The 12639-nt window shown below is 42.0% G+C and overlaps 1 protein-coding gene across 5 annotated transcripts in view; it reads left to right on the top strand.

Annotated features, from left to right (window-relative positions):
* Nucleotides 1-12639, top strand: part of LOC118397035 (beta-1,3-glucosyltransferase-like) — a 149831-nt gene that overhangs the window by 98015 nt on the left and 39177 nt on the right. For all 5 annotated transcript variants that reach the window (XM_052467098.1, XM_052467097.1, XM_052467101.1 and 2 more), the window contains 4 exons: nt 1499-1575; nt 2283-2394; nt 4856-4992; nt 6299-6362. In XM_052467098.1, coding sequence (XP_052323058.1) covers nt 1499-1575; nt 2283-2394; nt 4856-4992; nt 6299-6362 — 390 coding nt within the window. The remainder of the gene's footprint in view (nt 1-1498; nt 1576-2282; nt 2395-4855; nt 4993-6298; nt 6363-12639) is intronic.

Below are 12639 nucleotides of genomic sequence, written 5' to 3'. Positions count from 1 at the left end.
AAAGTGGCTGTGTGTAAGACAGTCACTTGCAGGAGCTCGCAGAGTTTGTATGTGCGTGTGTGTGGGTGTGTGCGTGCGAGCATGCATGTACGTACGAGTGTGGAGGCTCTGGCTGTTGCAGGGACCAAGCCCCCCCACCCTTTCCACACACACCCCACCCAGTCTACTCCATGAGTAGGGCTTAGCATAATGTGTGTCTGTGATGGCTGTGTCTCTCTGAAGTGGTGTAAAGCGATGGGTTTTTGTCCCTGCAGCCTGCCGGGTGTTTGAACTGACTTGTTTCTTACTACCTGAGGTGAAAGTCAAGTTTAGACTGGTGAATATGCCATTATGTTGTTAGTGTGTATATGGGGCTTGACTGAGCTGCTGGCAAACCCCCGGCTGACTAATGTGGTTAACATACTGGACACAGCCTAGGATTAGGGATTTACAGTCCAGTACTATGATAGTGTGATGCTAGGTATTTGTGGGGCATTGCTGTTGAGTAGCCTGAGTAATCTGCAGAGAGGCTGTGTGTCTGTGTGTCTCTGTGTGTCTGTGAGCAGCATGGTCCCCCTTGGTTTCCAGTCTGCTGAGTGGAGTGGATGCAGTCATGAACCCTTGTTTTCGTCTCTGTGCGAGACTACCTCAGGCCACTACTGAATACATCACATGCCCTTCAACTCGGAATCAGAGAAGGTTTGATGGAAACCCAAGTTTCGTGTTTTCACGAAAGTGGCTAGGGCAGTCAAATACTTCAATACTTTGTGGCAATCTTTTGCATACCTGAGTACCTTTAGGCTACACGCAGTTTGTTTGTTTTAAAATAACGATTCTATAGGTACTTAGTAGTGCTGGGCGATATGAAAAAAAATCCATATTGTGATAAATTGCCTGAAATTGCGATAAAAGGATGACCCTTTAAACTACTACTAGTAGTTTGATGGTTGCAGCTGTCAATTGTCCATTTAACAATCGCCCATATTAGCATTTCATTTCAAACTTCACATTTCTCTAGTATAGGCTACTTATTATAATGAACAACATCAGCAAAATGCCTGCGATAAGTGATCGCTGTGGTCAGTGTCAAATGTTCGGTTTATCGTCCCAGCTCTAGTACTTAGGCTTTGTTTCTGTGCCTCTGCTGTCTCCAACTAAACAAACACAATTTCTTCTAATAAAGATTCTTTGAGGACTGTCCCTTCCTTAGGTTGTCTTTCCTCCTGCTGTAAACTAAAGACTCTTTGGTTACTCTGCTCTAAATTGAAGAGTTCCTTTCTTAGTTACTCTGCTCGAGATTACTGCTGTAAAGAAAAGACTACCTCTTAGGTTAATGTTTGAAAGTAAATACTATTTTAGTTAATCTGCTGTAAAGAAAATACTTCCTTGGGTTACTACTGTAAACACTTCCTTAGTTACTCTACTCTGAAGTCAATAATTCTGTAGGTTACTGCTGTAAAGTAGAGATTTCCAGAGGTCCCACTGTTGGGCTTGACTTAAACACTCTTTCTCTTTTCAGACACCCCCTCCGGTCCTGCTCCTCCACAGTCTGACAGACAATGAGGGAGACTGGAGTATCCTTCCTGTGCTGCCTTAGTAAGTGCTTTGACCTGTCAGCTCTCAAAAGAGCAGCCATTACCCACATTCACAAAGACTTCCATCTTGTAATTCCCATCCATACAGTACAGTATGGATGTAACGATTCACCGATAAAGTGGTTAATCGGTGGTTAAACATTTTTTGAGCCTCAAATGACTTCCTACCTTCCGAAAATACCGCTCATATTTTGTGACAACTGCGTCCTCTCCTTCAGTGTTGAACTTAGAATGTAATTACGTTGATGGTTATTGAGTCATTTTGCATGCCGAACAACAATATCAGTAGCCTATTCAAACTGCGCACTGTGTGCGGCCTCGTGAGCAGACCAACGAGAGGTAGGCCTATTTCTGATCGATAAGTCACATTCAGCATTTAAATGTTTGCAAAATGGCCTTCACAATAACAGGATTAGCTACCATACTATGATAGTTACCTATAGCCGCCCGTCAACTTATGCCCTGTTCTGGCTTTTGCTAGCCTGGGTGTTAGTCTGTTTCTGCTCTCTTGCCAACTACTTATTGAATTCTCATGCCAAACAATGACAACAATGATGGAGAAGGGCAAGAGCGTAATACCAATCTGGAACCAGGCTAGCCTTTTTCCTACAATGAGGTCAAAACAAGAGGTCATGTCATGAATGTATCCACTGTTTCAATAAGCTGCGCAAAGGTCTGGTGACCCTGACAGTATTTCTGCTTCCTCAGTTTATCCTTGTTGTTTGGGAAGAACTCATCCTGGTTGGTGTTTCTGGAAGAGGAGACTAACGTCAAGGTGACCAAACTGCTCCAGGCCCTCAGGAAGTTTGACAGGAGAAAAGTAAGTGACCCACAGACTTAGGATTGTAAATACTAATGTTTTTTTACACGGAGGGACCGCTCTGTACCAGTCTTTACTTACCGTATTCACAGTAATTCACTTCTCCTTAGCCAACGACAGGGGAAACCCACACCCTAGGCAACAGCAGTGACTAGGGTCTGGGATTAATGATGGACTCTCTTGCTAACTTTGAAAAGGAAAACAACTATTCCGGGTATGGTTCTCTTCAGCAGAATACCGGCTCTGAAATACTAACCCTGGTTATGGTCAAATTAAAGTGAGTATTGGACATCATTTTTAATTCCAACCTTGGGTTGGATCCTGTATCTGGGCCCATATGAAACCTAGTTTCTAGGCAGATAGGTTGCTTCCGGCAATATACCAATGCTCCAGCTTAACACATCTGCAGAAGTTCCAGCATCAGTTGGGATAGAGTGGTCGGAAATAGGAATCGTGTTACCGATAACGTCGCTGCCGGATCCACTTGTTGCTCTAGCTCAGGGATGGGCAACTCCAGTCCTCGGGGAACCCAGCTAACACACTTGACTCCAATAATCAACTTCAGTTTAGAATGCAATTAATTGAATAAGCTGTGTTTGCTAAGGATGGAGAAAAAGTGTGACACCACTCTGGCATCCCAGGACCGGAGTTGCCCGTCTCTGCTCTAGCTAAACGCAATTCCTGCCTGCATTTTAAGCTCTGCCTACCCAAACTCATTATTTGTTGGGAGAGTTGTCTGTCATGAAGAGGAATTTTACGAAATGTTAGATAGAAGCCGACATCATCCCCGAACCTTGTGCCGTTGCCTATCTTGGCCTGTCTAGGCTGGCAGTCCAACCAGCCTGTAAAGCAGGCTGTCTGTCAAACACAGTATGAGCTGTTTTAGCCTCCGGTCCTCCAGAGGCCTATTTTAATCTCTCACTCCAACAAAAATAATAATGTTAACGTTTTATCTTGACCGGCAGCACAGATGCATGCAGGGTTTATTAAGGTGTCATCATTTGGGGCGGAAGGTAGCTTAGTGGTTAGAGCATAGGGCCAGTAACCGAAAGGTTGCTAGATCGAATCGCCGTCGCTCTGCCCCTGAACAAGGCAGTTAACCCACTGTTTCGAGGCCGTCGTTGTAAATAAGAATTTGTTCTTAACTGACTTGCCTGGTTAAATAAATAAGTATTTAAAAAAATATATATAAATATAGAGATTTTTTTTATTTTGAAATACAACATTTTACTTCTAGCTCGTCTCCAGGGCCACTCTCTGAGGTTCAGGATCCAGGTGTTGCAGGTTGATTACCTAGTTGTTTTAAACCACGAGCAGAGGATGCCAAATAGAAGGTTTTGTCCTCCATAGTGTTATTGAGTTAATATAAATTTTGTTTTAGAAAAGTGGATTCTGAGGATAAAACCAGATAATGACAGTTGAAAGAGGTGTTGCTTCATTTGTTTTTGAAGCAACACCTGTCATCCTATTGACTGTAGAAAAGTGAATGCTTAAACTTTCTGGATTTTGTTACCATCAATCATTTGTATAGGTTTTAGCAATGTTTCCAATTTACTTGGCTTTCCTACGGTCAAACATATATTTCTTGTTGTCTTGGGAGTTCAAAAATTATGTTTTTGTTGCTTATTTTTGTGGATGAAAGATTTGTTTTTTGATAAGCCTATACAGTTGAAATAGGCTTTAAACCAAAGCACGGGATAGAGAACTCAAAGCCCAATATCATCCAACGGCCATCCTGATTAGTACATCCCGATACCGTCCAATGAACAACATCAAACTAATTACACCTCCCGGTGGTACACCAGACCTTCACCAAAAAATGGTTTTGTTCTTATTAACAGAGAACAGAGGTTCGAGCTATTCTTACTCTGAAAAACAATGCATAATAATTAAGTGAACCTTCCATCTGCGAGCCGGGACAGCCTGGAACCTGTAAGGGATTCCAATTCCAAGTGGGAAATAGAATTCATTATTATCTCATCATCCACACACAGCCCTGAGCTCTGTGCACAGCGCTATATCAGGGATGTAGGCTGTCGGAAAGGATGTAGGCTGTCTTAAGACTCATTTTAATAAATCACTCTGTATGTGTGACTTCAATTTAGACTCAATTCGATTCAGTATTAACGCAGGGACCATCTTTACTGTGGTCAAATAAAGTCCCAGAATAGTTTTGGGTATGTTAAAAACATCTACTACTTTAATAACTGGTAGACTCCCCTCAGAGATATGCTTCCATTTATCCGAATAAAATAAGTGTATGCATGCAAGCAGTAGTTTGTTAACAAAGACACGAGTAAATTTGCTTGTCATGTCTAATTGGGAATCATGTTTGCTCTTTTTATATAATGTCTTTCTGCAATGTTTCTAATGTTTATCACCTCAATGTATACAGCCCAGATGTGTGGCGCATTAGCAGCAATGTCACCATGATGCTGATGATGTCACATCTATCCCTCAGGAGTGGTTCCTGGGTAAACCTCTTCATGATGAGGAGTCGACCATCATCCACCACTACGCCTTTGCAGAGAACCCCTCCATCTTTAAATACCCAGACTTCTCTGCTGCCTGGGCCCTTAGCATCCCCCTGCTTGAAAGGTCAGGTCCTAATCTATATCTACCTTGTTTAACTCTTGTTGTCTCCATCTGCCTTTAAAGGTGCAATCTGTGATTTGTACATCCATTTTTTTTTTACTTCTAAATTAATTAAATAACTACTGTACTTCTTCTTGGAAAATATAATTTATGAATGCCTCGTGAGATTAGTTCAACTGTTTTATCTGATCAGAACCCAAAATATAAGCTGTTTCAGTCCACTGTTTACATTTACATTTACATTTAAGTCATTTAGAAGACGCTCTTATCCAGAGCGACTTACAAATTGGTGCATTCACCTTATGACATCCAGTGGAACAGCCATTTTACAATAGTGCATCTAAATCTTTTAAGGGGGGGAGGGGGTGAGAAGGATTACTTTATCCTATCCTAGGTATTCCTTATAAACAATGTGTACTGAACAAAAATTTAAAGTGGTGGTTCCATGTTTCATGAGCTGAAATAAAAAAATCCAAGAAATGTTCCATATGCTCAAAAAGCATATTTCTCTAAAATGTTGTGCACAAATTTGTTTATATCCTTCTTAGCGAGTATTTCTTCTTTGCCAAGATAATTCATCCAACTGACAGATGTGGCATATCAAGAAGCTGATTAAACAGCATGGTCATTACACCTTGTGGGGACAATAAAAGGCCACTAAAATGTGCAGTTTGTCACACAACACAGTGCCACAGATGTCAAGTTTTGAAGTGAGGGAGTGAGCAATTGGCATGCTGACTGCAGCAATGTCCACCAGAGCTGTTGCCTGATAATTGGATGTTCATTCCAACGTTGTTTTAGAGAATTTGGCAGTGCGTCCAACAGGCCTCACAACCACAGACCACGTGTAACATCCGGCTTCTTCACCTTTGGGATAAAGTCCACCCAGACCCACCCAGGGCTGCACCCCTACCCAGTCATGTGAAATCCATTGATTAGGGCCTAATGATTTTTATTTCAACTGATTTCCTTATATGAACTGTAACTCAGTAAAATCTTTGAAATTGTTGCATGTTGCGTTAATATTTTTGGTCAGTATAAGTTGAAAAAAAAAACTTTATAGCTTTAAAACCTAGTTAGAACTATCAGTTTGATCTGATGGATGCACCCATAGATCTATTTTCCCTATTGGTCTTTAGAAACCTGAATAGTGACCACATCTCAGCAATAATGTGCTCTACTGGACAATGACTTTTTTTTATACTGTTTATTTCAGTCTACCAATAATCATTGTTCAATTCTTAGTGGTCTAGGGAAATAAGAATATTTATAACTGCAAATTCTAATAGACAGGGATTTGATCTTGCAGGCTCGCAAGCAAAGTGAGAGATGAACCACTCAAGTCTGACTTCACTATCGATCTGAAGCACGAGGTGAGATTTATATCCGACCGCTTTATCGCTGTGAGTTCTGATGGTTCTAATGGAATTGTGTATAAAAAGTAATTCAATATATCGGCTACAGTTTGACGGCATGGAGTAAAGCAGATGTTTTTATCGCTTCATAATTTGTGTCACTAACCACGAATCCCTCCACAGTTTTTATGCACATATAAAAAAAACCATATTTAAAAAATGATGGAAACAGGAAGTCTGGGTACAATTTTAGAAATGCAAACAGATCATTTTTTTGTTCGACATGGTGGGATCTTTTTGTGTCTGTAAAATTAATTATGCGAGAAATGGCAGTGGAAATGTCTTAATGCGCAAATATTGATATAACCATCATATTGGGGGAAACGAATTGGAGTCCCACTATGACTCGAGAAAGAATGCAGTTTATTAGGCTACAGATTAAATGACTTATGATGATGCTCAGAGTATGGTGTGAGTGCACAGTGGTCTTGATGCTCCTTTCCCAAAAATATTGAGGATCTTATTCTGGTGACATGATGATTATTGCTTGACTGCCGTTTGACAAATACAAATATCCTTGCTCTTATCCATAATAATCTCATCATGTAACTAGCCTACCGGCATTGTATCTGCAAGCTGTTGGTTAGAGCACACGTGCCAAGACCAGAGTGGGCACATTTGCTATTTTAACAGTTTGTGACAAAATGTGATGGAAACTCATAACTTTAGATTTTTTTTCGGGACATGAAAACTTAAGCGTTAAAAGTATTTTCAGTGCACTACGTCATCACACACTGATTTTTGCCTGCAACAAGTCCATTTGAAAATTAGCATATTTTCTTTTTGCGGATTCTGGAATATTGTCATGAAAATGTGTTGCTAATTGGATTGAAACCTAGTTGATCTTCAATTTGTATTATCCTTCTCTGCTGTCCCCTGCCTTTTCCTGCTGCTGTTGACTGGAGAGCCAAGCAGATGCTAATCAAGTGAAGTATAATTTAATATAACCAGGTGTCAAAAACTCATTACATCTGACAATAGCCCAATAGAAGCAGCTTCCACCTCATAAAGCCCCCGGTGGCTGTCACATTGTTGTCTGAGGACACTCTGTCCCTGTGACTTTCCATTCTGTTTTTTTAGCCCCATCTCTTCAGTCCTTCATTCAGGGGAGAAATAGAATTGCACTCACTGTATCCCTGTCTCTCTTGTCTCAGCTGGGTTTTTCTCCCAACTGTCTGGACTCATATTGCCTGTCACATTTCTCTGACTCATGGATTTATCCTCAGATATGAAAGACAGGGAAAGATAACACGTTACAATAAGGATTTATTAACATTAGTTAATGCATTAGTTAACCTGAATAAATAATTCATTCATATATCTACTAAGAAATTATTCATGGTATGTATGTTTACTAAGCCACCAACAATCCATGAATTCATTATTTATCAAGCTTATAGTTCATGTCAGTTAATAGGTTAGACGTCAGTGAGGTATTTGACATTATTGATCATAGTGGAAAAATGTACAGTTGAAGTCGGAAGTTTACATAGACCTTAGCCAAATACATTTAAACTCAGTTTTTCACAATTACTGACATTTAATCCAAGTAAAAATTCCCCGTCTTTTATTTTTTTTTTCACCTTTATTTAACCAGGTAGGCAAGTTGAGAACAAGTTCTCATTTACAATTGCGACCTGGCCAAGATAAAACAAAGCAGTTCGACAGATACAACGACACAGAGTTACACATGGAGTAAAACAAACACACAGTCAATAATACAGTATAAACAAGTCTATATACAATGTGAGCAAATGAGGTGAGAAGGGAGGTAAAGGCAAAAAAGGCCATGGTGGCAAAGTAAATACAATATAGCAAGTAAAACACTGGAATGGTAGTTTTGCAATGGAAGAATGTGCAAAGTAGAAATAAAAATAATGGGGTGCAAAGGAGCAAAATAAATAAATTAATTAAATACAGTTGGGAAAGAGGTAGTTGTTTGGGCTAAATTATAGGTGGGCTATGTACAGGTGCAGTAATCTGTGAGCTGCTCTGACAGTTGGTGCTTAAAGCTAGTGAGGGAGATAAGTGTTTCCAGTTTCAGAGATTTTTGTAGTTCGTTCCAGTCATTGGCAGCAGAGAACTGGAAGGAGAGGCGGCCAAAGAAAGAATTGGTTTTGGGGGTGACTAGAGAGATATACCTGCTGGAGCGTGTGCTACAGGTGGGAGATGCTATGGTGACCAACGAGCTGAGATAAGGGGGGACTTTAACAAGCAGGGTTTTATAGATGACATGGAGCCAGTGGGTTTGGCGACGAGTATGAAGCGAGGGCCAGCCAACGAGAGCGTACAGGTCGCAATGGTGGGTAGTATATGGGGCTTTGGTGACAAAACGGATTGCACTGTGATAGACTGCATCCAATTTTTTGAGTGGGGTATTGGAGGCTATTTTGTAAATGACATCGCCAAAGTCGAGGATTGGTAGGATGGTCAGTTTTACAAGGGTATGTTTGGCAGCATGAGTGAAGGATGCTTTGTTGCGAAATAGGAAGCCAATTCTAGATTTAACTTTGGATTGGAGATGTTTGATATGGGTCTGGAAGGGAGAGTTTACAGTCTAAGCAGACAAGTATTTGTAGTTGTCCACGTATTCTAAATCAGAGCCGTCCAGAGTAGTGATGTTGGACAGGCGGGTAGGTGCAGGTAGCGATCGGTTGAAGAGCATGCATTTAGTTTTACTTGTATTTAAGAGCAATTGGAGGCCACGGAAGGAGAGTTGTATGGCATTGAAGCTTGCCTGGAGGGTTGTTAACACAGTGTCCAAAGAAGGGCCAGAAGTATACAGAATGGTGTTGTCTGTGGAGAGGTGGATCAGAGACTCACCAGCAGCAAGAGCGACCTCATTGATGTATACAGAGAAGAGAGTCGGTCCAAGAATTGAACCCTGTGGCACCCCCATAGAGACTGCCAGAGGTCCGGACAGCAGACCCTCCGATTTGACAAACTGAACTCTATCAGAGAAGTAGTTGGTGAACCAGGCGAGGCAATCATTTGAGAAACCAAGGCTATCGAGTCTGCCGATGAAGATGTGGTGATTGACAGAGTCGAAAGCCTTGGCCAGATCAATGAATACGGCTGCACAGTAATGTTTCTTATCGATGGCGGTTAAGATATCGTTTAGGACCTTGAGCGTGGCTGTGGTGCACCCATGACCAGCTCTGAAACCAGATTGCATAGCAGAGAAGGTATGGTGAGATTCGAAATGGTTGGTAATCTGTTTGTTGACTTGGCTTTCGAAGACCTTAGAAAGGCATGGTAGGATAGATATAGGTCTGTAGCAGTTTGGGTCAAGAGTGTTTGAAGAGGGGGATGACCGCAGCTGCTTTCCAATCTTTGGGAATCTCAGACGACACGAAAGAGAGGTTGAACAGGCTAGTAATAGAGGTGGCAAAAATTTTGGCAGATCATTTTAGAAAGAAAGGGTCCAGATTGTCTTGCCCGGCTGATTTGTAGGGGTCCAGATTTTGCAGCTCTATCAGAACATCAGCTGAACGGATTTGGGAGAAGGAGAAATGGGGAGGGCTTGGGTGAGTTGCTGTTGGGGGTGCAGTGCTGTTGACCGGGGTAGGAGTAGCCAGGTGGAAATTATGGCCAGCCGTAGAAAAATGCTTTTTGAAATTCTCAATTATGGTGGATTTGTCAGTGGTGACAGTGTTTCCTATCATCAGTGCAGTGGGCAGCTGGGAGGAGGTGTTCTTATTCTCCATGGACTTTACAGTGTCCCAGAACTTTTTTGAGTTAGTGTTGCACGAAGCAAATTTCCGCTTGAAAAAGCTAGCCTTGGCTTTTCTAACTGCCTGTGTATAATGGTTTCTAGCTTCCCTGAACAGCTGCATATCACGGGCGCTGTCCGATGCTAATGCAGAACGCCATAGGATGTTTTTGTGTTGGTTAAGGGCAGTCAGGTCTGTGGAGAACCAAGGGCTATATCTGTTCCTGGTTCTAAATTTGTTTATTTAAGATGGTTAGGAAGGCAATAAAAAAATATCCAGGCATCCTCTACTGACGGGATGAGATCAATATCCTTCCAGGATACCCCGGCCAGGTCGATTAGAAAGGCCTGCTCACTGAAGTGTTTCAGGGAGCGTTTTACAGTGATGAGTGGAGGTCGTTTGACCGCTGACCCATTACGGATGCAGGCAATGAGGCAGTGATCGCTGAGATCTTGGTTGAAGACAGCAGAGGTATTTAGAAGGGAAGTTGGTTAGGATGATATCTATGAGGGTGCCCGTGTTTAAGGCTTTGGGGAGGTACCTGGTAGGTTCATTGATCATTTGTGTGAGATTGAGGGCATCAAGTTTAGATTGTAGGATGGCTGGGGTGTTAAGCATGTTCCAGTTTAGGTCGCTTAGCAGCACGAGCTCTGAAGATAGATGGGGGCAATCAGTTCACATATGGTGTCCAGAGCACAGCTGGGGGCAGAGGGTGGTCTATAGCAGAGGTGAGGTGGATTTTTTAAAGTAGAATTTCAAATTGTTTGGGTACAGACCTGGATAGTAGGACAGAACTCTGCAGGCTATCTTTGCAGTAGATTGCAACACCGCCCCCTTTGGCAGTTCTATCTTGTCTGAAAATGTTGTAGTTTGGAATTAAAATTTCTGAATTTTTGGTGGTCTTCCTAAGCCAGGATTCAGACATAGCTAGAACATCCGGGTTGGCAGAGTGTGCTAAAGCAGTGAATAGAACAAACTTAGGGAGGAGGCTTCTAATGTTAACATCTTAGGTCAGTTAGGATCACCACTTTATTTTAAGAATGTGAAATGTCAGTATAATAGTTGAGTGAACGATTTATTTCAGCTTTTATTTATTTCATCACATTCCCGGTGGGTCAGAAGTTTACATACACTCAGTTAGTATTTGGTAGCATTGCCTTTAAATTGTTTAACTTGGGTCAAACTTTTTTCCACAAGCTTCCCACAATAAGTTTGGTGAATTTTGGCCCATTCCTCCTGACAGAGCTGGTATAACTGAGTCAGGTTTCTAGGCCTCCTTGCTCGCACACGCTTTCTCAGTTCTGCCCATAAATTCTCTATAGGATTGAGGTCAGGGCTTTGTGATGGCCACTCCAATACCTTGACTTAGTTGTCCTTAAGCCATTTTGCACCAACTTTGGAAGTATGCTTGGGGTCATTGTCCATTTGGAAGACCCATTTGCAACAAGCTTTAACTTCCTGACTGATGTCTTGAGATGTTGCTTCAATAATAATTTTCCTTTCCTCATGATGCTATCTATTTTGTGAAGTGCACCAGTCCCTCCTGCAGCAAAGCACCCCCACAACATGGTGCTGCCACCCCCGTGCTTCACGGTTGGGATGGTGTTCTTCAGCTAGTAAGCCTCCCCCTTTTTCTCCAAACATAACGATGGTCATTATGGCCAAACAGTTCTATTTTTGTTTCATCAGACTTGAGGACAATTCTCCAAAAGTACGATCTTTGTCCCTATGTGCAGTTGCAAACCGTGTCTGGCTTTTTTATGGCGGTTTTGGAGCAGTGGCTTCTTCCTTGCTGAGAGGCCTTTCAGGTTATGTCGATATAGGACTTGCTTTACTGTGGATATAGATACTTTTGTACCCGTTTCCTCCAGCATCTTCACATGGTCCTTTGCAGTTGTTCCGGGATTGATTTGCACTTTTCGCAACCAAAGTACGTTCATCTCTTGGAGACAGAACGTGTCTCCTTCCTGAGCGGTATGACGGTTGCGTGGTCCCATGATGTTTATACTTGCGTACTATTCATGAAATGGGTTTCCATGACCAAACGGCCACACACAAGTCTAAGATAATTATACGCAATGTCAAGTGTTGGCTGGAGTGGTGTAAAGCTTGCCACCATTGGACTCTGGAGCATTGGAAACGCATTTTCTGGAGTAATACATCTCTATCTGGCAGTCTGACGGATGAATCTGGGTTTGTTGGATGCCAGGAGAACGCTACCTGCCTGAATGCATAGTGCCAACAGTAAACTTTGGTGGAGGAAGAATGATGGTCAGGGGCTGTTTTTCATGGTTTGGGCTAAGCCCCTTAGTTCCAGTGAAGGGAAATCTTAACATTACAACATACAATGATGATTCAATGATGATTCTAGACTGTCCTTCCAACTTGTGGCAACAGTGTGGGGAAAGCCCTTTCCTGTTTCAGCATGAACAATGCCCCCGTGCACAAAGCGAGGTCCTTACAGAAATGGTTTGTCGAGATCGGTGTGGAAGAACTTGACTGGCTTGCACAGCCCCATCAAA

Source organism: Oncorhynchus keta, chromosome 18, assembly GCF_023373465.1.
Source record: "Oncorhynchus keta strain PuntledgeMale-10-30-2019 chromosome 18, Oket_V2, whole genome shotgun sequence".
NCBI classification, from domain to species: Eukaryota; Metazoa; Chordata; class Actinopteri; order Salmoniformes; family Salmonidae; genus Oncorhynchus; species Oncorhynchus keta.
The sequence above is the reverse complement of the archived record's forward strand: the minus strand, read 5'-3'. Positions and strand labels throughout refer to the sequence as shown.